Genomic DNA, 25,511 nt, shown 5'->3' on the forward strand with positions numbered 1-25,511 from the left:
TTAAACTGTGAGTTCTCATTAAAAGATGCAGATTAATGAAAAATTCAGAGCCAGAATAAAGCTTTTATCTGAACTTTTTTTGTTGTTTTTTAGTGGCCAGACTGGGTCAGGAAAAACCTTTACTATGATGGGTAAGTGCATGAGAGAGCTTAATCCTTCAGTGATTTCTTAATGTTTTTTGTCTTGAAAATGTTGTTGAAATGTTGTTTTGTTCAAACACCAGGGATGATCTAGATTTTTGTCTTCCTGCAGATAACTTTAAGGTTTAAGAAATGGTGTAGTGCTCAGTGCAGTTGTTCATGCTTTATATCAAAACAGTGAAGTATAGATACTCTCTTCTATCTTTTTGAAGATGTAGATTTTTTCTGGTTTTAACAAAAGATAAGCTTTTCAGTTAAACAGAGTAAATGTTCGTTTATGAGTATTCTACTGCTTTACCTTTTTGGCTGATATTCCTTGCATGTGTAGAAAAATATTCTAGTATGCAAGGGTCTTTCTTATTAAAATATATTGAGGTTTTCAAAATAACTGGTTTCTATCCAACTAGGAATTTAAGGACTCTCTGTATACAAAGGGATCCCCTTGTAATCTTGTTCTTCATACAATGGTGATTTTAAATGCACTAATATTGTGCTTGACATTAGAAAGTTACTGAAATAACCAATACCAGTTTGGACAACATGTTTTCAAGGACTACATAGAAAGTAACTAAACATGGGGACAGATCCACCCCATCTTTCTGGTTCTTCAAATCAGGGTTAAGGTAGCTGTATTGGCATACCTCCACATCTGTACATGTTTTCTATGCAAATCCAAGTAGTTTATACTATTTTAGGCTTAGGTAACCTATGGACAGGTAAAGTAAGATGCTTTCACAAGCATCATTTAGACCACATATAAATCTGAGTATGGAATATTGTCTTAGATCTTGAAAGTTGATTTTATTGCATTTCTTCTGTGGTTTTGCCATAAACTGACTAAAACCTGGTTGCTGAAATCTTCTGTGATGACATGTTGAAAAGATCAACCATTACTCTTGAGTAGTACTAATTAATTTTTTTTTAATTAAAAATCTCTTTAGGACCATCTGATTCTGATAATTTCACTCACAGTCTGAGAGGTGTAATTCCACGGAGCTTTGAATACTTATTTTTTCTAATTGAACGTGAAAAAGAAAAGGTACATTTATTTTATACTTATTGTAGTGAAAGTAATGTCTCGCATTAAAGATTAAGCTAAGGCTGTTTGGCAAGCCAGGTGTGTAGCAGTTAAATTTCCAGGATTATTGCCATCTTGCATCAAATTTATTGATGAGAAATGCTTGCATCTAGTACTCTACCAAATTATAGTATAGTACGCTATCATCATCACCAGTGTACTTATATTTTGAGACTAAAAATGCATATAGGTTTCTGGATGTTGGTTGACATCTGGGCATCAGGAATGTATAGTATGCAGAATATGTATGCAAACTAGTAGCTTTAGATATGTGTAGAAAGAGACTCACTGCCATACAATGCCAGACTTGATAAAATCAATGTGTTTATAGTGTAAATTACTGTGTTTTTCAGGCCGGCAATGGAAAGAGTTTTCTGTGCAAATGCTCATTTATTGAAATCTACAATGAACAGATATTTGACTTGCTAGATTCTGCTTCAACTGGGCTCCTTCTCAGAGAACACATCAAGAAGGGAGTCTTTGTTGATGGTGCTGTTGAACAGGTGTTGTCATCTGCTGCTGAAGCATACCAGGTATTTTTTGTCACTTTTTAATGTTCGGACTATTTATCTTGATGCTTATTTGGAAAATATTCCTCTTTGTTTAAAGCACATAGTTTTTGCACAGTGTCTATGACATCCTCTTTCCCTATCTCCATCCTCCAAAAAACGGTGTAAAAAGCTGTTTCTAGGCAATGCTTCCTGACTATCCCACACATGTAAGTAATCGTATAGTTCTGGAGTTTGGAATATATGAAATGAAATTGCAGTAATCTTTCCCTAATGCTTGCCCTACACATCTCTGAAATAGCAACTGAAAACTACATCTCCTGCTAATTAGGCAGTGTGCCTGTTCCAGAAATTTGTCAGGTTTATTTCTCCATGAATAAGGCATACACATAGTACTTCTGTGACTTCAAATATTTTTTTTCCTTGTGTACTACTAACATACACCAGTGTTGGGTATGTTATGCTTTCAAACAGCAATGGCACTCCTGGAGGAAAGAAGTGAATATTATAACTAGTGTTTTTATTAAGCTTGACTGTAGTTATATTTTTTTTACTTTTAAAGTAGTCCTATTGGAAGAAAGTAAAGAAGTCCTTGTCCTTGAGATTTTTGAAAGCTGTTGCACTGAAATATGCTTACTACTGTTTGTCACCTGTATGTAAATACAGAGTACGGGCTGAGATACTTGATATTATTTTATGTCTTTTGCATGCTTAGGTATTAACTATGGGCTGGAGAAACCGTCGTGTAGCATCGACCTCAATGAACAGAGAATCCTCAAGATCACATGCAGTTTTCACTATCACAGTGGAATCCATGGAGAAAAACAATGAGATTGTTAATATTCGGTCTTCCCTGATCAACCTGGTAGACTTAGCGGGATCTGAGAGACAGAAAGACACCCATACAGAAGGACTAAGGTTAAAGGTTAGTTCTGTAATATCTGTGGCATCTTTCTCCTTTCAGATGTACTGCCCTGTTCCATCTGCCAAATCTGTTCACCTTTGTTCTCTTTTAGGAAGCAGGTAACATAAATCGATCACTAAGTTGCCTGGGTCAAGTAATCACAGCACTTGTTGATGTGGGCAATGGAAAACAGAGACACATTTGTTACCGGGATTCTAAGCTCACTTTTCTGTTACGGGTAATATATATATACTCTGTACTTTATATTCTACCTGGGATGTATAAAAACTATTTGCTTGGTTTGGTTTTTTTACTCTAGAAAGCTGAACTTGGGTATTGTTTCAATATTGGGCAGGCGGAAAAAAGCTTGAAAAATATCTTTTTACCTAAACAGATTTCCAGTCAATTTATTGCTGTTAACTGAAGACAAATTTATTTATGCTCATAACATCCTATTACATATTTGCAAGTTTTAAAGAAAAAAAGCATATGTTTTGATCCCTGTAGTTTGGGAAATACTGTGTGTCACAATGTAATATTTAGAGATGTGTTGAAATGTTGGACAGGACTTCCAGAATTAGCCTGTGTGTGCTAAGTGTTGGCATGATGTTAAGAATTAGATAAATTTACAGTTTCCTATCTGAGAGCTTATGGGCTCTTCAAGATGAACAGAAAACAAAGATGGAAGCAGTCAAACATTTGTTGGATGCCAGCACTCACCAAAATTCTGTGACCAGTAATGAATAATATCTGTAATTTATTTTTGTATTATAATATAGTACTTGTACATAATGCAGTATTGTTGTCACAGCAAAATTTCCCAATCATTCCATCCCTGTTCTATGTGTATCTTAGAATCATCAACCTCTGAAGAATTGTGTTCTTCCAATACAACCCAAAATACATAGAAATTGGAAGAGAATTGCAATTCTATGAGCTGTTACTTTCTTAAGTGGTTATTTTTTTTAGGTGGCTGTACTGCAAAGAAGTCCACAAACATGACCCTCTCTGCTAGAGAGAATGCCATTGAGGCTTGTGGGCTATTTTATAGTAGTAGACTTTTAGTCTTACGTATAACTACTGCCCTCTCCAGATATTTGAGAGCTACTTGTTTAACAGCACAGAAATATCTGAAGAAATGTATGTAAAAAGGAGAGGTTCTTTTTTATATCCTTGGTCAAGGATCTGTTCGTTTGTGATTTTTTTGTTTTTGTTTTTGTTTCTTTGGCAATAGCCACCAGAAGATAGATTGGAACAATCAACAGGCTAGATGGTGTCCAAGATAGTCCGAATACCAATCTGCTAATTACCAAGATTAAAGTGAAATATCTACTTTATTCCCTGATTTTTTTTCTATTTTTTTTTTCCCTCCCCCTGCTGTTCAGGTGTTTAAAAAACAAAAAAATTGTTGATGAGTAATATAGAGTTAGGGTTTGAAAACCCAAATAAAGTCTTTATTTACAGTCATATCCTTTATACCCACATTTGAAATAAAATTTCAGAAATTTAGCTAGCATGGGGATTTGTTAGATAAAATCCCTCCTGCTGCAATTTGTTCAAAATGATACATGGTAGCTGTTAGGTGATGGCTTACTGCTGTCTCCAAAACCATGCAAATAAGGCTAACTTCCATGTTTTTAAATAGGATTCCCTTGGTGGTAATGCAAAAACATGTATAATTGCAAATGTTCATCCGGGATCCAGGTGTTTTGGTGAAACACTGTCCACTCTTAATTTTGCTCAGCGAGCAAAGTTGATAAAAAACAAGGTAAGAGAGTTACTCAGTGTCTTTGTTGCAACAAACTATTTCTTGTCACTTAAACTACCATCTGCAAACAGGATAGCTTTGTTGAAATACTCCTGTGCTTTCGCTAATTTACATTAATATAACTTATTTTAAAATACTAAATTTGCTTTCCTAAATGTTTTTTATGACAAATGATTTTTGAAAAGGACTTGTTTGCTTTTGATTATGAAGAGTACAACAGCTGGGGACTAGGTAATGGCTGATAATAGTGTATTCATTGCTTGTTCTCAGAGCACTTCCTTAGAGAAAGTAAAAAGTAAATCTGTACTAAAAATTTAGAATAGTCATAAAAAAATGTAGATTCAATGGTATTTCAGTGCATTCGGCTTTTATATATGCTAATACCCAAAATACAATTTCTCATGAGTGGGTTTTGATAGTATGTTGGCAGCTTGAAAGTATGTTGGCAGCTTGGAAGCTGCTGTCTTCAATGTATGCTGCTTTGTTGGTCAAAAAACTCCAGTCAAAATTCTGCAGAAAACATTACCTTCTTTTCACCAATATTTTTAGATAAAGTGCAACTGGCTTCTCAGTAAATGGAACATTGCTTTTCCCATGAGTTCTTCCTTTCCTAAGATGGAAAGACTTCTCAGTAGTTTTGCTGCTTTGCAGTCTGAGTTTTCTCTTATCCTATTAAATGTAAGATTTTTATTTGTACATTTTCCTATTTTTCTCTTAACATATTTATGAAAGGCTGTGGTAAATGAAGACACACAAGGAAATGTGAGCCAGTTGCAAGCTGAGGTCAAGAAGTTGAAAGAGCAGCTTGCTAAACTTAATTCTGTGATGTCTGTGCATGATATTTCTGTATCGCAAGGTAAGAGCTGAGGGTGAGGGGAGAGAGAACTTGCTACTTTTGCATCCCAGAGTGTTGGAGCCTTATGTAATTCATTGAGTTGCTGAACATTTAATGTTTTTTGTAGGAACTGATCTACAGAGGTTGTATTTGTCTTATTGATCCCATGGCCTGTATTTGTATCTAGTATTTTGCAGAAATGGTTAATGTGATTTTATTTTCTTCCTCTCTTAAGTTTGTGTACTGGGCTATGGTTTTATTATATAATACATAGAATACTCTTCCAGTTTGTAAGAGGTATGCTGCATAATCCTTTAAGTAACCAAAAGTTTACATGTGATTGCTTGTACATTTAGGTCAGAGGAAGGGCACCAAGGTGTTGATAATGCTTCATTCTTTTGAAGCACAGGACTGGATCTTTTTCCCCTCTTCCCTTTTTGCCCCTTCAGGAAAACCCTAAGAAGGATGTTTACCCTTTCAATAAAAGATCAGTTTCAATGTGAGATGGTAAAGGGGTTATGTAATTTTTCAATTCCAGCAGCTTTTCCCTAGACTATTATACATGCAATATCGATCTCATCATAGCTTTATACTATGTATACTTCTCACTGAAATACACTAACTTATAATGTTTGTTTACAAGGTAGTAAACTTGGTCTTGTAGCTCTTACTGTGTTTAACTATTTCCTGACCTTGCTAAGAAATAGAAGATACAGCAATAGAAGTTACTATGAAAGTTAGAAAGACTTGTATAATATAAAGCAGCTGTGGTTGAGTTTTCCTAAGGAAGAAGTACTTCTCTATTAGTATACACATTTAACCAGTAAAAACAAGTCAGTGATTATGTGGGACACTGAATTACTGACCATGAATACGCAGATATTGACAAAGGGCTCAAAAATATTTAGACCTGTGATAGAGTTCTGAGGGAAAGCAAGTGATGATGCTTCAACACTGAAAAGAGGTTTTATGCAGAACCTGATGTATTAGAGCTGTGTTTAGTCTATGCAGTTAAATTATGTTTGTAATATTCGATCACACAAATACAAAATCTTGCTAGCTACTTTAAAAACAGGATTAATTTTTTAATATATTAAATTACAATAGTGTGGTAGTTATGCACCTAGATACTGTGGTGATTAGCATTCTATAAATAAGCAGTCTTGTCTGTGTGAGGATATTCAGGAAAGCTATTTTGAATTAATTTCTGAAGTGGATTAGTTAAGACCTTTTAATCCCTTGTGTGGACACTTTCCTTCAAGATTAAATCACTAATTGTCCACTTAATTCATGCTTATTTTACTGAATTTTCTTTTCATAAACGAGTCCACTTTTAAAATGTACAAACTGTAGTAATAATGCAAACAATGGCTTAGTGTTATCAAATTAATTTCAGAGGGGTTTTGCATTTTATAGATATACTCAGCTGAACAGACTGATTCTTTTATTTTGCTAAAAGTTCATCATAAAGCTGTTTAATGCTTGAACAACTTTGTTAATTATAGAATTATTTATACTGACTCTATTCTTTATCAGCACTTGCAGGTGACTAGGAATTACTGTCTAAACTTCTTTGCTCTGGGTATGGCACATGATCTTTGTAGAAGATTTTTACTGTTAGAAGAATGTATTTAAATTTTCTTTACACAACTGTCATGTTACGTAGGAAAACCTGGTTAACTAGCATTTTAATAAATATGGCATTTGCTTCTTTGACTTACCCTACAGGTGCTGTTGAAAAAGGGAAGGACAACATAAATTACATGAACAACTTTATTGAAGCAATGTTGTTCTGGGAGAAATCAGAAGGTGAAAAGAAGGTAAGAAAGCACTAATATTTCAAAGTGTGTTCTGTGTACTCTCTGACAGACTAGTGAGCATATTGAAATTGACTCTCATCATTATTTTTTTTGTTTTTGAATAAAAATACTCTGCCCAAAGATAATAGGGTTTGGTAACAAGGAAACTTGTCAAATGACATTTAAGATAAAGTCTGTAGGAGGACTACAAGGATGTCATGAGGTTATGCAGGAAGAAAACTAGAAGGGCCAAAACCCAAATAGAACTTAATCTGGCTACTGCTGTAAAAGACAATAAAGAATGTTTCTATAAATACATTAGCAACAAAAGGAGGGCTAAGGAGAATCTCCATTATAAGATGTTTCCTCCTTCTTGGATGCAGGAGGAAACATAGTGACAAAGGATGAGGAAAAGGCTGAGGTGCTTAATGCCTTCTTTGCCTCAGTCTTCAATAGTAAGATCAGCTGTTCTCAGAATACCCAGCCCCCTGAGCAGGAAGACAGAGATGGGGAGCAGAATGAAGCCCCCATAATCCAAGGGGAAAGGGTTAGCGACCTGCTACACTACTGAGACACACCCAAGGGTACTGAGGGAGCTGGCAGAAAGTGGCACCAAGCCACTTTCAATCATTTACCAGCTGTCCTGGCTAACCAGGGAGGTCCCAGTTGGCTGGGAATGTGACGCCCATCTACAAGAAGGGCCTGAAGGAGGATCCAGGTAACTACAGGCCTGTCAGTCTGACCTCGGTGCCAGGGAAGGTCATGGAGCAGATCATCTTGAGTGCCATTACATGTACAACCAGACAATCAGGCCCAGTCAGCATGGGTTTGTGAAAGGCAGGTCCTGCTTGACAAACCTAATCTTCTGTGACGAGGTGACCCACTTATTGGATGAGGGAAAGGCTGTGGATGTTGCCTACCTGGACTTTAGTAAGGCCTTTGACACCATTTCCACAGCATTGTCCTGGCGAAACTGGCTGCTCGTGGCTTGGATGGGTGCAGTCTTTGCTGGGTAAAAAACTGGCTGGATGGCAGAGCCCAAAGAGTTGTGGTGAATGGAGTTAAATCCAGTTAGTGCTGGTCACGAGTGGTGTCCTTCAGGGCTCGGTTTTGGGGCCACTCCTGTTTAACATCTTTATTGATGACCTAGACGAGGGGATCGAGTGCACCCTCAGTAAGTTTGCAGACGACACCCAGTTGGGTGGGAGTGTTGATCTGCTCGAGGGTAGGGAGGCTCTGCAGAGAGATCTGGACAGGCTGGAGCGATGGGCTGAGGCCAACTGTAGGAGTTTCAATAAGGCCAAATGCCCCAGGCTTGGGGCAGAGTGGCTGGAAAGCTGCCCGGCAGAAAAGGACCTGGGGGTGTTGGTCGGCAGCCAGATGAATATGAGCCAGCAGTGTGCCCAGGTGGCCAAGGCAGCAATAGCATTCTGGCTTGTATCAGAAATAGTGTGGCCAGCAGGACTGGGGCAGTGATTGTCCCCCTGCATTCAGCACTGGTGAGGCCGCACCTTGATTACTGTGTTCAGTTTTGGGCCCCTCGCTACAAGAAAGAGGTGCTGGAGTGTGTCCAAAGAAGGGCAACAAAACTGGTGAAGGGTCTAAAACACATGTCTTATGAGGAGCAGCTGAGGGAACTGGGGGTGTTTAGCCTGGTGAGAAGGAGACTCAGGGGAGACCTTATCGCTCTCTACAACTATCAGAAAGGCGGCTGCACGGAGGTGGGTGTCAGTCTCTTCTCCTGTGTAACAAGCGATAGGACAAGAGGAAATGGCCTCAAGTTGCACCAGGGGAGATTTAGATGGGATATTAGGAAAAATTTCTTGACAGAAAGGGTTGTCAAGCATTGGAACAGGCTGCCCAGGGAAGTGGTTGAGTCACCATCCCTGGAGGTATTTAAAAGATGTGTAGACGTGGCGCTGAGGGACATAGTTTAGTGGTGGACCTGGCAGGGTTAGGTTAACAGTTGGACTTGATCTTAAAGGTCTTTTCCAACCTAACAGATTCTATGATTCTATTCTATCTTTCAAATTCAAACAAGCCATAGGATAGATTTCATAGTATGTTTAGTTTTAGGGAGTAGATTCTTGTGATTTTTTTTTTAATTAAAAAATTGAGTAGAACAACAAACTTCTGGTCTACTTAATTTTGAGTACATCTTTGAGTGTTTGGATCAACAGTGTGTTTTTTGAAGCAAATCTCCCAGTCATTCCCATTTTATTGTGCTTTGGCTCATGTCATGGCCGCAGTACTGAACTAGCCAAAATTAATTATTTTAAGAAAATGAACTGCAACAGGTAATCTAAGGGTGCATCTGATGTGGTTAACTGAATACTTAGTCCACCAGATCATACTGGAGTTTCTAAGTAAAGTTTCTGCAATCTAGTGTGTAATTTGGGTTCTTGGTATGAGCTGTTGCTTTCTACAAACCTGCTGCAAATGATAGTCTGTGTATTCACAAAATTACTGTTAACTGAGTTTTGCATGATTTATCTATATGTGCATATGTATGTGGTATGTGCACCTTAAAAATTCATCTAGTGTAACCATCATTTTCATCAATGTGTATATGTACTTCCTAAGAATTTATTAGAAAAAATTGCTCAACTAGAAGATCTGTGTGCCAAGAAGGAGAAATTTATTCAGTCCAATAAAATGATAGTTAAATTCCGTGAAGACCATATTGTTCGCTTGGAGAGATTACATAAAGAAGGTGGTGGAAGTTTGTTGCCAAAAGAGCAAGATGATCTCCTCAGTGAATTGAGGAAGGAATTGCAGACACTCAGAGAACAGGTAAGTCTTTGGTTTTTCTTCCTTAGAACAATTTTCTTTTGTGAGAATAGCTCATGTGTTGGAGTTCTGTGATGGGTGGATACGGGCTTTTTAGATAAGACAGGCAGGAAAGAAGAGGATGTGTGGTGTGTTCTTTTATAGAAGCACCTCAAATGCATGGAGTTTCCCTGTGGAAGGGACAATGGGTGGGTTTAGAGCTTGTGAGTTTGCATAAGAGGAGAGGCTAGTAAGGGTGATGCGATGGTGGGAGCTTGCTACAGGCCACCTGGTCTGGGTTAGGTGGAGGACTAATTCGCCTTTAAGCAACTCAAGGAAGTCTCCAAATAACAAATCCTCATTCTTAATGGAGACTTTAACCTCCATGACACCTGCTGAAAGCAAAAGACAGCAGGATGCAAGTAATACAGCAGGTTGCTGAAGAATAGTAACACAGATGCTAGATGGGCCCATCAGGGGTGATGCAGTCCTGGAGCTGTTTGAGGAAGGCAAGTAGCAAAGTACATACCTGAGGCTTCAGGAGAGGCAGCTTCGAGTTATTCAGGAATCTGGTAGGTGTATCGTTTGTGAGGCAGTTTTGAAGAACAAAGAAGCTCAAGAGAGAAGGCAGGTTCTTTAAAAACTGTTTCCTGTGAGCACAAGTAGGAAAAATGAGCACATGTATTAGAAGACCAGCTTGAATTTGTAGCTCATAACTGAGCTCCAGAGTGAAGGGGGGCAAAGTACAGAAGTCAGGACAGTTATTAAAGGATTATAGAAACATTACTATGGCATGCAGGGTCAGTGTTAAGAAAGTCAAAGCTCAAAGTTGAAACTGAAAAGGGATGTCAAGAGCAGCAAGAAAAGCTTCTACTGCTTTATTACAAGTAAAAGTAAGCACATAAAATGTAAGCCCACTGTCTTTTTTGAGAGCAGATTCCAAGGGAGTAAGAAAACTAACCAAAAAAAAAATGGAGCAGTTTTAACCACTGTAGGGAATAGCTTTTTTCTTTCTTCCATTACAATTTAATGCTTCCTGAAGGTAGTAGAGCAACAGCTAGATATGTATAGCATTGTCTGGAAAATAAAAACTGTTGACTAAAATACTGCTTATCACAGATGGAACAACACCCACGAATTGCAAAGTATGCCATGGAGAACCATAACCTCAGAGAGGAGAATAAAAAACTTCGTTCTTTACAGTCAGTTAAAAAGGCTCAAGAGATTGATGCTCAGACCATCACAGAACTAGAAAAAGCTTTTTTGGAAGCTTCAGCCACCGAGAAAAATACTGGAGGTAAAAATATTCTAATGTTTTTCAGCTAAATAAGCTTACTGTATTTCTGTTGCGTGCAGCATAATGTTGAACATGTTGTCTGTCTTGATGATTTTTGCCTTCTTCAAAGGCAAGGCTGATAAACCAGGTTTACTTCATTTTATCCATGTTGGCCTTCAAGCAAATACAGCAATAGAGAATTTGAATTCTTGGGTATCTTGTGAGCATTATCCATAATCTCATTTTGTTGTCCTTAGTGGTCATGAAGACTGCAGTAACATTGGTCTACTGGTTTTCATGTGGGTTGTTGGTAATACTCATTTTCTTCAATCTTAATTGCTGCTATGCTGTTCAAAAGCCTACAAATGCTTTCAGTTTAGCAAAACTTAAGATATTTGAGCTACTTTGTGATTTCAGAGGGTATATGTTTGTTCTTTAGGTCATCATTTATATTCCACCACCATATCCATGGAAGGCAACTCACTGGCATCTGTTGAAAGGCTGAAAGCACGCCTGCTACAGACCCAAAGCGAACTGGCAAGTTCAAAACAGGAATATGAAGAATTTGAAGAGCTAACCAAGTGAGACAAAACAGTATAAAAATGTCTTTTAAATGTCTTTAATTATTGATTTCTAAAAGTTAGTCTCAGATCCTGAACATACAGTCTAAGTATGTTCTTTCCATGTAAGAGGACCAGGTTAAGAAAATGGCATGCACACAGAATACATTCCTGTTGAACTCTGTTACTCCCAGACTAGGAACAACCGTGATGCAAGGCATGTCTGCACTGCTGCAGATTTCTTTGTCTTTCCAAAAGCTGTTCTTTGTGCTAAGACGCAAAACAGTGCTTTACAACATGCAGGAGATGCCCATATTCTGCTTAACAGGATGGGGAGAGTTTGGCTTAGTTTCCATGTTGAGCAAGTATTTTTCAGTAACTGAAATATTACAGATGGAAGCAGTGACAGGAACTAGGAGTGGATGCAATTTGAGGGGGGTATTTTGGGGGTTATTTTTGTTTTGGTACAACAGTAGTTTTTAATATAACCTCTTTAAGATTGTGAGTTTGAGTCACCATAAATGTAGAATTCAAGCACCCCAGAAAATTTTGGCTGACCTGTTGGTTAATTTTTTGTCTCCAAAGATTTTTAGGAAGGTAATAATACCACTATCTTGAGACTTGTTATAGGAATAGAGATTTAATGCAAATTAGAGCAAAGACATTTTGTCAATAGTTCATTCTTGTCCATTTGCTTTGGCATCTAAACAGAAGATGGGGGTCTACTTTGTCCTTACCAAGGTAGTAAAGAATTTATTGTCATTGTTCTTCTTGAGAGCAGCACAAGATAATGTGAAAGGCCTGAGTAATACCTTCAGCGTGTATATATTCACATGCAAGCAAATAATACATGGCTTAACTTGATCAACCCTATTTCTGAAAAATCCAGGTCCTGTTACTGGAGATACAAGAAAAATAATTGCATTTTCATCAAACGTAATGTAAACCTGAATGGCAAAAGGGACCTGATTTTTTAAAATTATATTCATTTTTAGCTTGTACTTTGTTGCCTTTTTATTGTACATTATTGCTTTTTGTTGATTTCAGTGAATCTGGAGTGTAATTCTAGAAGCATTTGGGCCCAAGATAGTTTCTGCCTCCCCACTTTTTTCTTTGCAAAGTAGCTTTGTAATGTCCTTTCCAGTCATTCAGGCAACTGTACAAATCTGTTTTCTTAGATTTCTGTGTAGTAAATCCTATGAACTTTATAAATCATAATGTTACAATCTACTGAATTCATCAATTCAGCAATCCATCTATTGTCCTGTATCGTTAGTTACAGGGTTTATTTATATCTTCATATATTAATTACTTTATTTTCCTGCCCAGCCAATGTATTCCTGTTTTACATATTCCATGTTTTGTGCATGTCTTGCTTTCTTGATAGCACGTATGAATTTCTATTATCAATTACTGACATTTAGTGGAGTGCAGTCAAACAGAAGTGTGCTTTTGAGCCTCTGGATTGCCCTCTGGATTTTCACTAAATTTTAAACTTGTTTCCAGTTTCAGAGTAACTGGATGCTTAATTTTACATGCAAGTGTAACTATGTCCTGTAACTGAATAAGCAGAGTAAAATTTAACAATTTCACAAAATCAATGTATGCTAACTTTTCTGTTGTTCAATAGCAGTCAGAACTAAAGTTCTACTGTTTCATAGGTTTTGTTGCAGATGCTTGAAAACATGAGGGAAGGTGATAGCATTAAACTGCCAAAAGATGAAATAGTATATTTGCTTTTGTCTGTAAGACATTGACCCTACAATTATGTCAGTAAGGCCAACTATCACAGTGACAGCGTGTAGCTCTGCAAAATACCTAATGAAAATTATTCCTAAATTTCTGCTCAACTTCTGTATTTCAGTTAAAGTACTCTCAGGGGCAAAATAATCTTAACAGAACAGCACTGCCAAAAAAAAAAAAAATCTTTAAAGGATTTTCTTTAATCCTGGCAAGCACCAGTTCAGACTTCTCATATAACTGGATAACATTTATAAGCTTAGAACTGTATTGGTATGGGTGATATCACTTTCTCATAAAAGGAATTGCAGAACTCTCAGCTTATTTCTTACCATGTAATGGATTTTTTCCAACACGTTTAGTTATCCATCTGCTTGCTTCATTATGCAAGCACAAATAAGCTTCTTAGCTTTTTAATTTTAATTTTTTTTTTTTTTGCTTTTTAATACAGCAGTGGTGGCTTTCTTCTCAAAATAATGTATTTCAGTGTTTGGGCAAGAGTTCAGCTTCAGTTTGCTCACTGGCAATACTGCAGCTTATTCTTACTGATGGGAGGGCATACTGATGGAGTAGTTTTGACAGTAGTAAAATTCTTCCTAAACAGGAAAAAGCATATGGAACTGGAATCAGAGCTTCAGTCCCTTCGGAAAGCAAACAAACATCTTGAAAACATTCTGGAGGCAACCAAAGCACACAAGCGCCGAGAAGTCTCTCAGTTACATAAGTTACATAGAGAAACTCTTAAGGTATGAGAATAAGTTTATTTAAAACCACACATACTTACTCCTGAGTTATGTGAGAAGAGACTTTCATTTGTATGATCCCTTAACCTAACTCGTGTTCTGGCATGTAATCCATATGTGATAAACCAGATACGATGCTTTTTTGTTCTGAAATACTGAATGACTGCTACTATAATCAGATGACAAATCTGAAAAAGTGTAGTGAACATTTTATTTCATTATTCTGCTTAGATCTATGGAATACAATACCAGACAAAGTCTTAATTCCATTTTACAGTTAAAGATTACAAAGCAGCCTTTATTTTATAACAGAACATAACCACTCCAACAAAAGCTTACCAGCTAAGATCTCGCCTAGTGCCGCGAATAAGCCCAGAAATCTTAGATTATCATTCTGAAGACTTTCAGTGTTCTGAAGAGATGATGGATGATATTTTGAAGGAGCCAATTCCCCCAGAGATGAATGAACAAGCATGTGAGGCCATTGCTGAGGAGCTCAAAGTGACACAGGTGAATGTTCTGAATAAAAACTGAAGTGTATGTGTAACTTTATTGTAAAATAGGTTTTGGCATGAAATACTTCCCCCTCACCAAATATATTTTAATTTGCATGGAAAGCTGAAGCACTTGATGAATACTTAAGGCGTCACTAAACAGAAGCACTTGATGAATACTTAAGGCGTCACTAAACAGTTCTCTAATTATACATTGTATTTAAGAGGATTCACAATGAAAATACTGAAAGGGATTTGAGAGCTGAATATCAGAAGTAGTTTAAGATACACAGGGCATTTAAACTTTTACTGTATTAACCTGATAACTTGTCTCTGAGGAAACTTCTTTATCAGTCCCTAGTGACAGCTATATTTGGAACAGTACCCAAGAGTAATATATAATACTGCATTATTTGACGCAACCTGCCAATAGTGGACAATTCTTGTCCACTATTTACCTTAATTGTTTTGTGTCTTTCCTAAAGGTCAGGGAAGGTCTTTTGTCACATAGAAGAGTGCTATGAGGTTATCTGAACTACACTATAGAAGTTGGAACTAACTTCAGTGCCTGTAAAACCCTAGCAAAACAGCCAAAACCCCTCTTTAATGCTTAACATAGTGCAGAGATCCTGTAAGGAATTTAGCTAGTGTATATTTTGAATAACTTCTTTTTAAAGCCTTATTTCTCCAAGGTAATCATGTCTGAAAACTGTTTATTGGGCTCAGTCCTTGTATTCCCCGATGGATTTTCTTGTGTTCTGTCAGTTTAATTAGCAATAGGAGAAACTGGCCACTTAAGACACCAGTTTATTTTTTGAATGTTCTGTTTTCTGTTGGTTCAGGTCATAAAAAAAGAAAGTAGTTGACATTTTTATATTTAATATGCACAGACTGCCATATGGCATGTGAGTAACTCAAAGATGGGTGCTCTAATTTGGAGTGTCTGTTTTGTCACAGGAGCAACTGAGCTCAATGCAGACAAAGCTGGATGAAGAGGAAAGCAAGAATATAAAACTCCAGCAGCATATTAGTAAACTGGAGCATCATTCTACGCAAATACAGGAGGTGAGAGAACAATATAATACAGGGCTATATGTGAGTGTGTGTATGTGACAAAGTGGTATCTACCACGCTCATATTACTGTGTTGTCTAGTGAGGTCTGCGGTGTTACTTGCATTTTGAATTTTGAAAAATTTACATAGCATCATAGCTCAGGGCTGTGCAGGAAGACAAGGACTTCGTTTAACTCTGCAGGTTTGTTTTTTTGGTTTTAAATGTGATTCTGAGCCTGCTTGATCTTAAATATAAGCAAATAGGCACTCAATATGTCTGTTCTGGCCAACTTCATGATATCTGGAAAACAGCAATAGAGAAATTTTACACTTTGGAATGCTGAAAATACTACTTGCCTCAGTTGGAACTGACCTGAAACATCCTTACTCTGTAAAATAGTAAAATATTTAGAAGTCTTCCTTAAGTGCTAGTTTTGATTTAACATAGAAAAGGAAATAAGGCCTGTGTTCTTCACAGATCAGTCTCATTTCTGATAATTCTGAAGTAGATCTCAGCTCCTAAGCCTTGCGTTGCTTTCAAATGAACTTTTTAGATAAGCAATATCTTCAGTGATATCAAATTTTTTTTTTCTATGGATTTCAGATTCACCCAGCATTGAATTTAAAGAAAAATGCATCTTGTATTTATAATTAGCTGATTAAATGCTCTAATATATTATTAAATTACTGTTACAGCTCTGTGACTTAGCCACTCTACATTTCCTTCCATTTAAAATTTTTACTTTTCTTCTCAAGCTTCTTTCATCCGAAAGGAATGACTGGAGTAAAGAACGCCAGGATCTCCTTGGACAGATAAAATCGCTTGAAAAGCAATTTCAAGATAGTCAAAGCAAGACTGACAGTAAGTCTGTGACACTGATATTTCATATGAGGTTTTGAGGTGTCTTAATGTTTTGAATCAACAATAGCACATGCTGAGTAACTATTTGGGTTGTTAGTCACACTGGTTTGATTTTTTTTTTAATCTTTTTTTGAAAAGAAAAAAAATCTCTAATACTTGCAGAATAGCTTTTCTCTGCCCAGTCTTGCACAGTATACAATATTCAAAATTGTGCTCTGTTCAGCCTGAATTTGGAGAGAGTACAGGATATAGTATTTTAAAAAGAAAATATTAACAAAAAAAAAGGGAAAATCCTCCATTATTTGGAAATGAAGTGATATTGTCTGGAATGGTTTTGATTCTGCCTGTACTCTTCAGTTCTTAAAGTCGATGTTTCATTGACCTTTTCCATTTACAAATCTTTTTTGCGTGTGACCTTCAAGGCTCATTCCACTGAAAATGTGTAAAGTTTTGTGAGACTTTCACAGGCCATTCTGTAGTGTTACATGTCCTGTATCTAGCACAGTTTTCCAAATAACATGTAAAATATTTGTTTGGTTTTTGACAGTATTAAAAAGTGAAGTCTATGACTTGCGCATTGTCCTGCAGTCTGCAGACAAGGAGCTGTCTGCTGTAAAACTGGACTATAGTGCCTTTAGGGAAAAGCAAGAGAAAGAAATGAGTCAGCTTTCTGGTAGACATATGGATGTGCAGTTCCAGCTGGACAGCATCAGGTATGTTGGCAGTTTGGTAAAATGCCTTAACCTGCTTCCTGGATGCATCCAGTGATTTAGTTCTTTTCTGTGTGTAAACTTGCACTTTACATCTCTTATTTAAAGTTATTATTTTGTGCCTATGTCCTTTGTTTATTTTTTTTGCTCAATTCTTTCCATGCCTACTTCAGAGCCATGAGGGGGAACATGGTGAAATTAGCAGAAAGAAAATAAAAGGCTTCCTTAATTTTGGTTTGCTGTAGCATTTTCCCATTAAGTAGGATAGAACTATAAACTTACTGATCCCCAAAATTTAAGTAGCTGAAGAGGCATAGTTTGGGGTTTTTTTTTCCATTTAGTCCTAAAAATAAAATGTTATTTCTTAGTCTGGTCACACAAAGCAGATGACATAATCATACTGCTCTAAAAATACAAGCAGAAAGAAAGCATAAAAGTAAACTGAAGCTTGGCTATTGAAGCCCGAAAAGCTCACTACATTGTATGCAATAATTGCCATTATTATTGGCAGATGAAAATCAGTGAGGCTTTTAATCATTAGTGTGACTTAGTTATGTTGGGGTTTGTTGTTTGTTTTTGTCTTGCTGGGTTTTAGTTTTGTGAGGTATTTTTTTTTCCTGGAAAGCTTAGTGGGTCATGTCTTAACTGAAGTCATTTTTTGAGTGATGCATTGTGAGACTGAGAACCTGCATTTGAAACTAAATGTTGATGCCTTCTGTGTTAGCAGAAGTACTGACTGTTTGGAGGGTGTTCTTTCTATAGGCTCTCCGTTAACAACATGATTCATAACACTTTTCTAGCAGCTCTTTTTACCCCTCTTTGCTTTTCACTTTGAAAGATCGAATGAAATACGTTTTCAGGGCAAAAATTTAGAGGGAAATAACCCAGATTTGCCCAGAATATATGAAGATTTTATATGGGAAAATAACCTAGATATCAATCTGAGCAGATGTAGGTACTGAGGGTCATCCAATCAGTCTTTTGTGCGTCAACTGGCTAAAAAAAAAAAAATTAAAAAGAAAAATGGATGAACACTATTATCAAGACACAATGACTGAAATTTCTATAGAATTTTGTATGAAGGAAATTTTTTCTAGGGATCAGAAAGAGTACTTTGCCTTCTCTGCCAATGCCACTTAAATTTCCTGTGCCCTTCATAAATTTGGGGTTTCTGAGTTTAAAAAAAGTTACCACTTATGTCAGTCACTTCTTTCTAAAATAACTACTCTGTATATTATCTGAAGAATATAAAAATAATCAATTGTATTTTAGAATGAAACGAACCCTTATCTTAATATTGTGGGTGGGTTTGATTGCTTTCTTTATAAAGGTTAGAACACGAAAAGATTCTTGAAGAAAAAGCAAGCCTGCAGGATGACTATGACAATTTGCAAGAAGTAGCGAAATTTGAGACAGATCAACTGAAGCAACAACTTGAGGACAGAAAACAAGAAGCAGAAGCCATGAAAACTGAGCTTTGTGTAAGACAGTCAAGGATTTTAAAGGACTTCATATAGTTAGTCATGTAGCCAGATTGTTTAATTCCTGTTATTGTATTGCTGATAATAGATTCCACAGTAATAATAGGTTTCCTGGTGATTTCATTTGGAAGATGTACCCAGGACCTTTTTTAAAACTTAGGCTACCAGAAATATGCAATAGCATGATGAAGTAGTAGGTTTTTTAGCTGAAGAAATTGCTCTGGAAATGTTGAGGGAGATGGGTTAATTAGTAAAGGTATAAGAAACTGATTTGGAAAAGAATCCTGGCATCGAAATGCTGGTGATCTTTCTCAGTGCTAGCTAAGACTACCTTACTTATTCTATCGTTACAAAGCAATTTCTTAAAAATGTTCATAGTGGATGCGATCTTGTTAAAATGATCTATGGCTTTTTGTGGTGGATCACTGTCCTGCAATTTAGTTGATGCTGCCCTTGAAAGCCTGTCAGACTGCAGTGACTACAAAACAGCACTAAGGTTGCTCAAGGGCTTTTGCAAATGATTTTGCCTGTTTTTCTGCAGTGTACACTGTGCCTGCTCAGCAAGTTTGCTATAAGTTTTCCTTTTTATTGTTTAAAAGAAAACTGACATATTGAAAATTATTATTTTAAATTCCTTATGGACTAGTATGTTGAACTGCTGGTTAGAATTAGAAAAATCCACCCAAATTAGCCTACAGTTAAAAATTCTAATTTTTCCCTTTAAAGCCTTGGATATCGAGGAACATTATAGCTATATGAAATTATTATCAATGGCAAGTGAAGAACTGATTGCTTAATCTAAATAAGAGTTTACAATTGAATTTGTCCAGGACAGAGCTAAAGATCTTTGTTTTCATTTAAGGTTTTGGGGGAGGGAGGTGTCAGTCATCTTAAGAGTTTGTTTAGATTTTTATTTTGGCTTAAATTATTCTTAAGACATTATTGTAACTTGTTATAACAACATATATTTTGATCCTCTAGAACCTTTTGAAACTCCTGAAAACAGAAAAAGAACATAATGAAAAACTAACATTACAATTACAAGAAGACAAAGAAAACAATTCAAAGTAAGTCTTAATTAGTGGTGGGGTTTATTTTCATCTGACTTCACTGGTTTTATCCTATGCTAGGTTTTGTATTGAGATGGAGATCCTGTTTGTAGAGGAGCTGGGTGGAGATAATTACATAATGGCCTTTTTTTATTTTACCAACTTAGAACAACACTTCATTTTAATGTATTCAATTAACATGACAAATGTAATTTCATTGCAAGTACAGTTCTTCATGTCAGAGATAGTTCCACTACTGATAGCAGTGTATGGCTAATAACTAAACTACTAGTCTTTTGTATAGCACGAAGAATGTGATAGTTAACTCTTAAAAAAAATTAAGTGCAAATAAGAATAAACTTATATGACTTGATTCTTGTTAAAACTCTCTTATGTTCTGATTGTATTTCTCACTAGAAATATGTTTTCTTCTCCAGAGAGCTCTTGAAAGTACTTGAAAAAGCACAGGTGGAGAAACCATCCTCTGAAATGGTAACACAGTGTGAGCAGCAGGTACAACAGCAGAATTTAATGTCTATATTGTGTGTTCACGGATTTCCTTGTGCATTAATAGCAATTTTATTATGAACTGACTGTTCTGTTGACTACCAGCAAAATAAACATGGAGTCCTCAAGTTTCAGATTGTTTTGTTGAGCTGCTGCTTAATTTTCTGGAAAAATAAGTCGGTTCCTTCCATTTTTTTTCATGGCTTTGTGCTTTACAGGACATACTTCAGAAGTAATTAAGTCTCTCCTTCACAATTATTATTTCTTCTAGAAAGCAAAACTGCAAAAATTGGAACAGGACCTGGCTGCTGCTGAAGAGATTATTGTTTCTTTGAAGAAGACAAATGATACAGATAAGGTTTGGGCTTATTTCTGTTACCGATACCCGGTTTTGCAGGTAACTATGTTCTGTAGTAGAGTTGAAATCCCAGAGCCTTTCTATGATACTCAGTAATTCTGTGCTGCTAGGCAATCCTGGCTGTGTATCTAGGTAAAACAAATCCTACCTTTTACTGGCATGGAGTTTGCAGGGTGGTAGGAAAGTGGTATGCACTCAGAGAAAACATAAGATGACTGAAGGTTAAATAAAAAAAAAAAAAGTCAAGCTGTCTACTGGACAAAACATTCAATGCATAAACAATGCATAATTGCCCTGATGATTAATAGGGCCTTCCGGTCAGTGCCATGTTATAATGGGCTAATAGAAAATAAGAAAGGTGATGTAAAAATGTGACTGTATGTATCTTTATTAATAAAATCAAAGCACTTTTACAGGAAAAGACTGCTTGAGTGTTTTAAAAGCTTAAGTTCCAAAGTACAAGCATTTATGCTGTATGGAAAACAGGCATAAGAAATCACACAGTGTGTTTACTATCCAGCATGATGCAATGACAAGTCTTGCTTTTTCAGTGCCAAAACCAAAAATTTGACAAGTATAAGGTCTGAAGAATCTAGTATTGTCAGTGCCTTTTTCCATTACAAACAAATGAAACTTTAATCTATAGTACTTCTGTTCTCCTATTAGAAACTCATTACAGCCTATGACCAAATGAGAGGGCTAGTCTTTTCTTCCAATGAACACAGCAGGTTATTTAATTCTTTATATAAGTGCTTAGAACAAAAGACAATGATCTGACAACAAATTTCCTGTTATTCCTTTACATGTGCATACTGAGGCCTTGTTTTCAAATGATTGTTTGAAATTCGGGATTGACAAATTATACACCAAAGAAAGCCCAGTAATAAAATATATATAAAATATATATATAATGTATCAGCATTATTTTTTTTTATGTTGCAGGAAGTTGTAACTGACTTGATGAGACAGATCCAGGAGCTGAGGTCTTCAATTAATCATAAAACTGAGTCCATAGATGCGCTGACAAGAGAGCTCGAGGATATAAATGTATGTTCTGTCATTTTGAAGGACATGGTATAGTTCTTCAGAAATGGAAGGCAATGACATGTCTTATCATGGGTCTCAAACAGCATGACTTGCTGTAGCGTTTTAGAAGGAAACTTCTTTGTTTTGACATGTTGAAATCTTCTGAACATTTTATGCCTAAGGCTGTCTTGAAAACTGAACTCTCCCCACATGGTGGGTAAAGAGCAGTGTCTCTAAAGGGACCTATTCACATCCTGTAAACTACACTCAGCTGACAGTCACATTTAGATTTTCTCAGAAATTGGCAATCTAAGACCTCAACAGTTGAAGCTGAGTTGTAAATTCGTTTTTGAGGGAGTGAATTTTTATGTTGCTGATCTTACTATGTTCTACATCTGAAAACAAGTATAAAGAACTAAAACTATGTATTTGAATAACTGAATAAATAAGATGCATTTTCTTTATTAAAATACATCTAGTTTACAAACTGATAGAGCAACCCACAGAATGCTTTAGATAATGTGTGTGTATGAACTATGAGTTCAAAAGGTCCGAAATGTTGATGAGACAGATTTCTACATATGGATATTTGTTTTTTAATAGTGGTTTTAGTGTTTAATATATATTGTGGTGGCTAATACATATTAAATTAATAATTCTTTTCCATTGTTCTGACAACTCATTTCTAATAACATAGTTTGCACAATTTAGCAAGTATATCATTCTGACTTTACTCATTGACACTGAGATTTTAAATGTTTGTAGTTGTCATCACAAGATTTGTGATATATATATTTGTATTATGTTTGCCAACTTTCTTTAATGTTTTCCTAAAATATCGTAAAATGTAACTTAATATTTTCTGTAGTCCAAGTATAATCTTGTTCTGGCTGCAAAAGAAGAAAGCAAAGGAATCATAGAGGATCAGGAAAAGAAGATTGAAGAACTGAGGGAAGCCTTAGAGAGAAAACAAATAGCTGATAACATTGAGGTAAAAACATTAATGTTGGTGTATTATTTGTTCAACAGACCAATTAGATGTGGTTTTGCTTAAAATACTTGTGTAAAACTTAACCTCCTTTTAGTTCAAACTATAGCTAGTTAAGCTGTTCTTAAAGGAATTTTTCATGAGATACCTGACAAATTCAGTTAAATTATCACATTACTTGACATAAATATTTTATAAGCTACTTCATAAAAACTTATGCTAAAAGCCTGGTTTAATTTTGTTAAGGCCACCAAGGAATCATCAGCTGAATTTAATGGTAGCATTAGATGATGCAGCTGAGAAATTAAAATAGGTAGAAGAATATATTATGTTTAACATATCTCTTCCCCCACTGCTACTATATTCAGTAACATCTTTTCTTTACTCGTAATTTTAACTAAAAGCTCCACCTGCTGGAAACAGATTTAGGATGCATTGTTGATTCAGCTGCAGCTTTGCTTTTTAAAATGGTATCTTGCTTTTTTAACTCTTTCCTGTTACTGCCGTCACCATTATTTTGTGAACATGTCTTTCAGTCAAAACTACTAGCTTGTCCTTACATGTAACTTCTACAAGATCATCTGTCATATTAGATATGCTTAGTCCAATCATACAGCGCCAATAAAGTCTTTGAGTGGTGTTTGCTTCTCAAAAACCATTCTTAAATAGATTTCCACTATGTTTAATAGACAGGCTATCTTCATTAATCATCATATCTAAATTTGACATTTTGGAACCCAAAACAGAGTCACCTGCCAAATGGATCACTTTTGGGTTTTTTTAAAACTGAAATACCAATTCTTGCTACAATGTTATCCTTGGGTATATCTGGCTCCTGATAAAATCACAGTGTTTCTCCTTCTTTGACTTTGTACATCACTTACTAATTTCCTTTGTGCTTTCTTGACTGGACAAGAACTAATCCAAGGTATCATTTAAAATACTAAGTACTGTTTCTCCTTCTAGATTAACACACCTTGTGTAGGTATGATGCCCTATGAGATAGGGTAGGAATCTGGAGCCTAGAATAAATCCAGAGGTATCTACAGAATAGCAGTGCACTAAAAAGCTATAATTACTAATTCAGCATGGATTAAAATCTGTACGTTCTTTTCTGGCTTCTTATTTAAAGAATTATATCTCTTTTTAAGTGTACACTATACTTCAAAACAGTGGTTGATTCCCAATATCTCCCACAAGTATCTAACTGTAACTATACTGTTTCTGTTTTTTTTCTGCAACTAAGACAATGGATGTGGAAAACATGCTAAGAAAGTTACAGATGAATGCTTGCTACAATTCATGATGAAAAAGTGGAAGGAAAAGGGTGGTACTTCTAGCTGTTAGCACTCTTCGCAACAATGACAAAACATCTTGAAACAACTGCTTTAGAGAACTAACTAACACTTCTTCATTTCTTTCTTTATGCATCCAATGACTTAAAATAGAGAGACCTTCTGTGTGAAGACTTGCATCACACCACTGATCAGCTGACAAGACTGACAGAGGCCTCTAAGAAACATGATTTGTTGCTTCAGTGTGCACAGGAAGACATAACAAAGAAAGAAGCTCTAATTCAGGAACTCAGGGAACAGGTAAAACAAGGAAATTCTGATAATTAGCTCCTTGGGAGGGAGCTGTGGTTAATTGTAGCTTCTGCAAAAGGTTTTACTTGTAATTTTAGAGCATCTTGTACACAGTACTCTTGGTGAAAAGCAAAGTAGTAGTTCAAAAGCTTCTGAATAAAGGCTAGATAACTTTTAAATATTTTGGAAATGGTGTCTGGAGATCATGAAAATGCTTACTTTGAAAGCAGAATAATAAAATCAGTACCTGTAATAAGAGCAACTTGAGGTTATAAGAAGTGTAACCTAGGGGATTACTTTTCCCTCTGCTTAACACTTATCCACAAACAATATCATTACGGAATGGAGGCAACTGTTGAGCGCTCAATTATGTGGTCTGAGTGTGATTTGGAGCTTTTGCAGCCCAAATAGCTATGTTAAGCCTTTGTCTAAATTTTAGCTCTAGTTGTCACAGCTGTCATAGTGCTAAATAATATATTTGTGTTGGCAAAAACTGTGATAAGCTAAGTTATTTTGGAAGGAAGAGTTCTTTTGTCATGATAGCATATTCTCTTTGAGGAAACTGATTAAATCTCTACTGGTAAAATCTTTGTATTAAATCATGTTTCAACCAGTAATGTTTGCCAAGAAAGTTCATAATGGTTTTTCTGTTAGCAAGACCTTTGGAAGGTAGATTGCGTTAGCAAGTGGAAAAAAATTAAATACCAACAAGAACAAAACTATTAACTACAGAGTATACAGTAGATAATGTATATATGCTTTCAAAAAATGCTCGTTAGATCCAACTATTGAATAATTAAGTTATTAGGTAAATATAGAAAACAGGTGTGAAAGTGAAGTCTAAGGTAATCTAAACTTATGTACTTAAGCTTGCTCAAAATAGAGATCTGGCTGCTGTTTTCTTTATTTTGTGTGTATTATGAGCTAATTTCATTCTCATTGGGGTTTCTAATAGTTGGACAAAATGACAGAAGAACTGGAGAAGAGAAAGAATGAATATGAACTAAAAATGAAGCAAATAGATTGTTTTGTGGACTCATCTTCAGTAATGTTTCCCCAGGTATGGCATTAGTGAGAGAAACATTTTCATAGTAATGACTGTTAAAACTCATTGAAAAGGACAAATAAACTTTACAGGCTTCAGACTGGGACAAGAAATGACAATGTATCAGGAATGGTTAAATCCCATTCACCTTGTTTGTAACTTAAATGTATTATTGATGATTTGTCTGCCAGGAATTTATTAACATATGTCTCCAATTAAGTGTTAAAACAT

The 25,511-nt window shown here is 35.9% G+C and overlaps 1 protein-coding gene across 1 annotated transcript in view; it reads left to right on the forward strand.

The window, feature by feature from the left end:
- The window catches only part of KIF15 (kinesin family member 15), a 39,149-nt gene that overhangs the window by 5,369 nt on the left and 8,269 nt on the right, over positions 1-25,511 (forward strand). Inside the window, 24 exon segments of the mRNA XM_074859285.1 lie at positions 94-131; positions 1,082-1,179; positions 1,572-1,751; positions 2,443-2,652; positions 2,744-2,869; positions 4,277-4,399; positions 5,132-5,255; positions 6,963-7,054; positions 9,617-9,826; positions 10,922-11,099; positions 11,518-11,659; positions 13,983-14,124; positions 14,434-14,631; positions 15,573-15,680; positions 16,425-16,530; positions 17,078-17,243; positions 18,571-18,721; positions 19,703-19,788; positions 20,208-20,283; positions 20,549-20,635; positions 21,578-21,682; positions 22,530-22,652; positions 24,098-24,244; positions 25,191-25,295. Coding sequence (XP_074715386.1) covers positions 94-131; positions 1,082-1,179; positions 1,572-1,751; positions 2,443-2,652; positions 2,744-2,869; positions 4,277-4,399; positions 5,132-5,255; positions 6,963-7,054; positions 9,617-9,826; positions 10,922-11,099; positions 11,518-11,659; positions 13,983-14,124; positions 14,434-14,631; positions 15,573-15,680; positions 16,425-16,530; positions 17,078-17,243; positions 18,571-18,721; positions 19,703-19,788; positions 20,208-20,283; positions 20,549-20,635; positions 21,578-21,682; positions 22,530-22,652; positions 24,098-24,244; positions 25,191-25,295 — 3,121 coding nt within the window.

Source organism: Strix uralensis, chromosome 1 (genome assembly GCF_047716275.1).
Source record: "Strix uralensis isolate ZFMK-TIS-50842 chromosome 1, bStrUra1, whole genome shotgun sequence".
Classification (NCBI taxonomy): Eukaryota; Metazoa; Chordata; class Aves; order Strigiformes; family Strigidae; genus Strix; species Strix uralensis.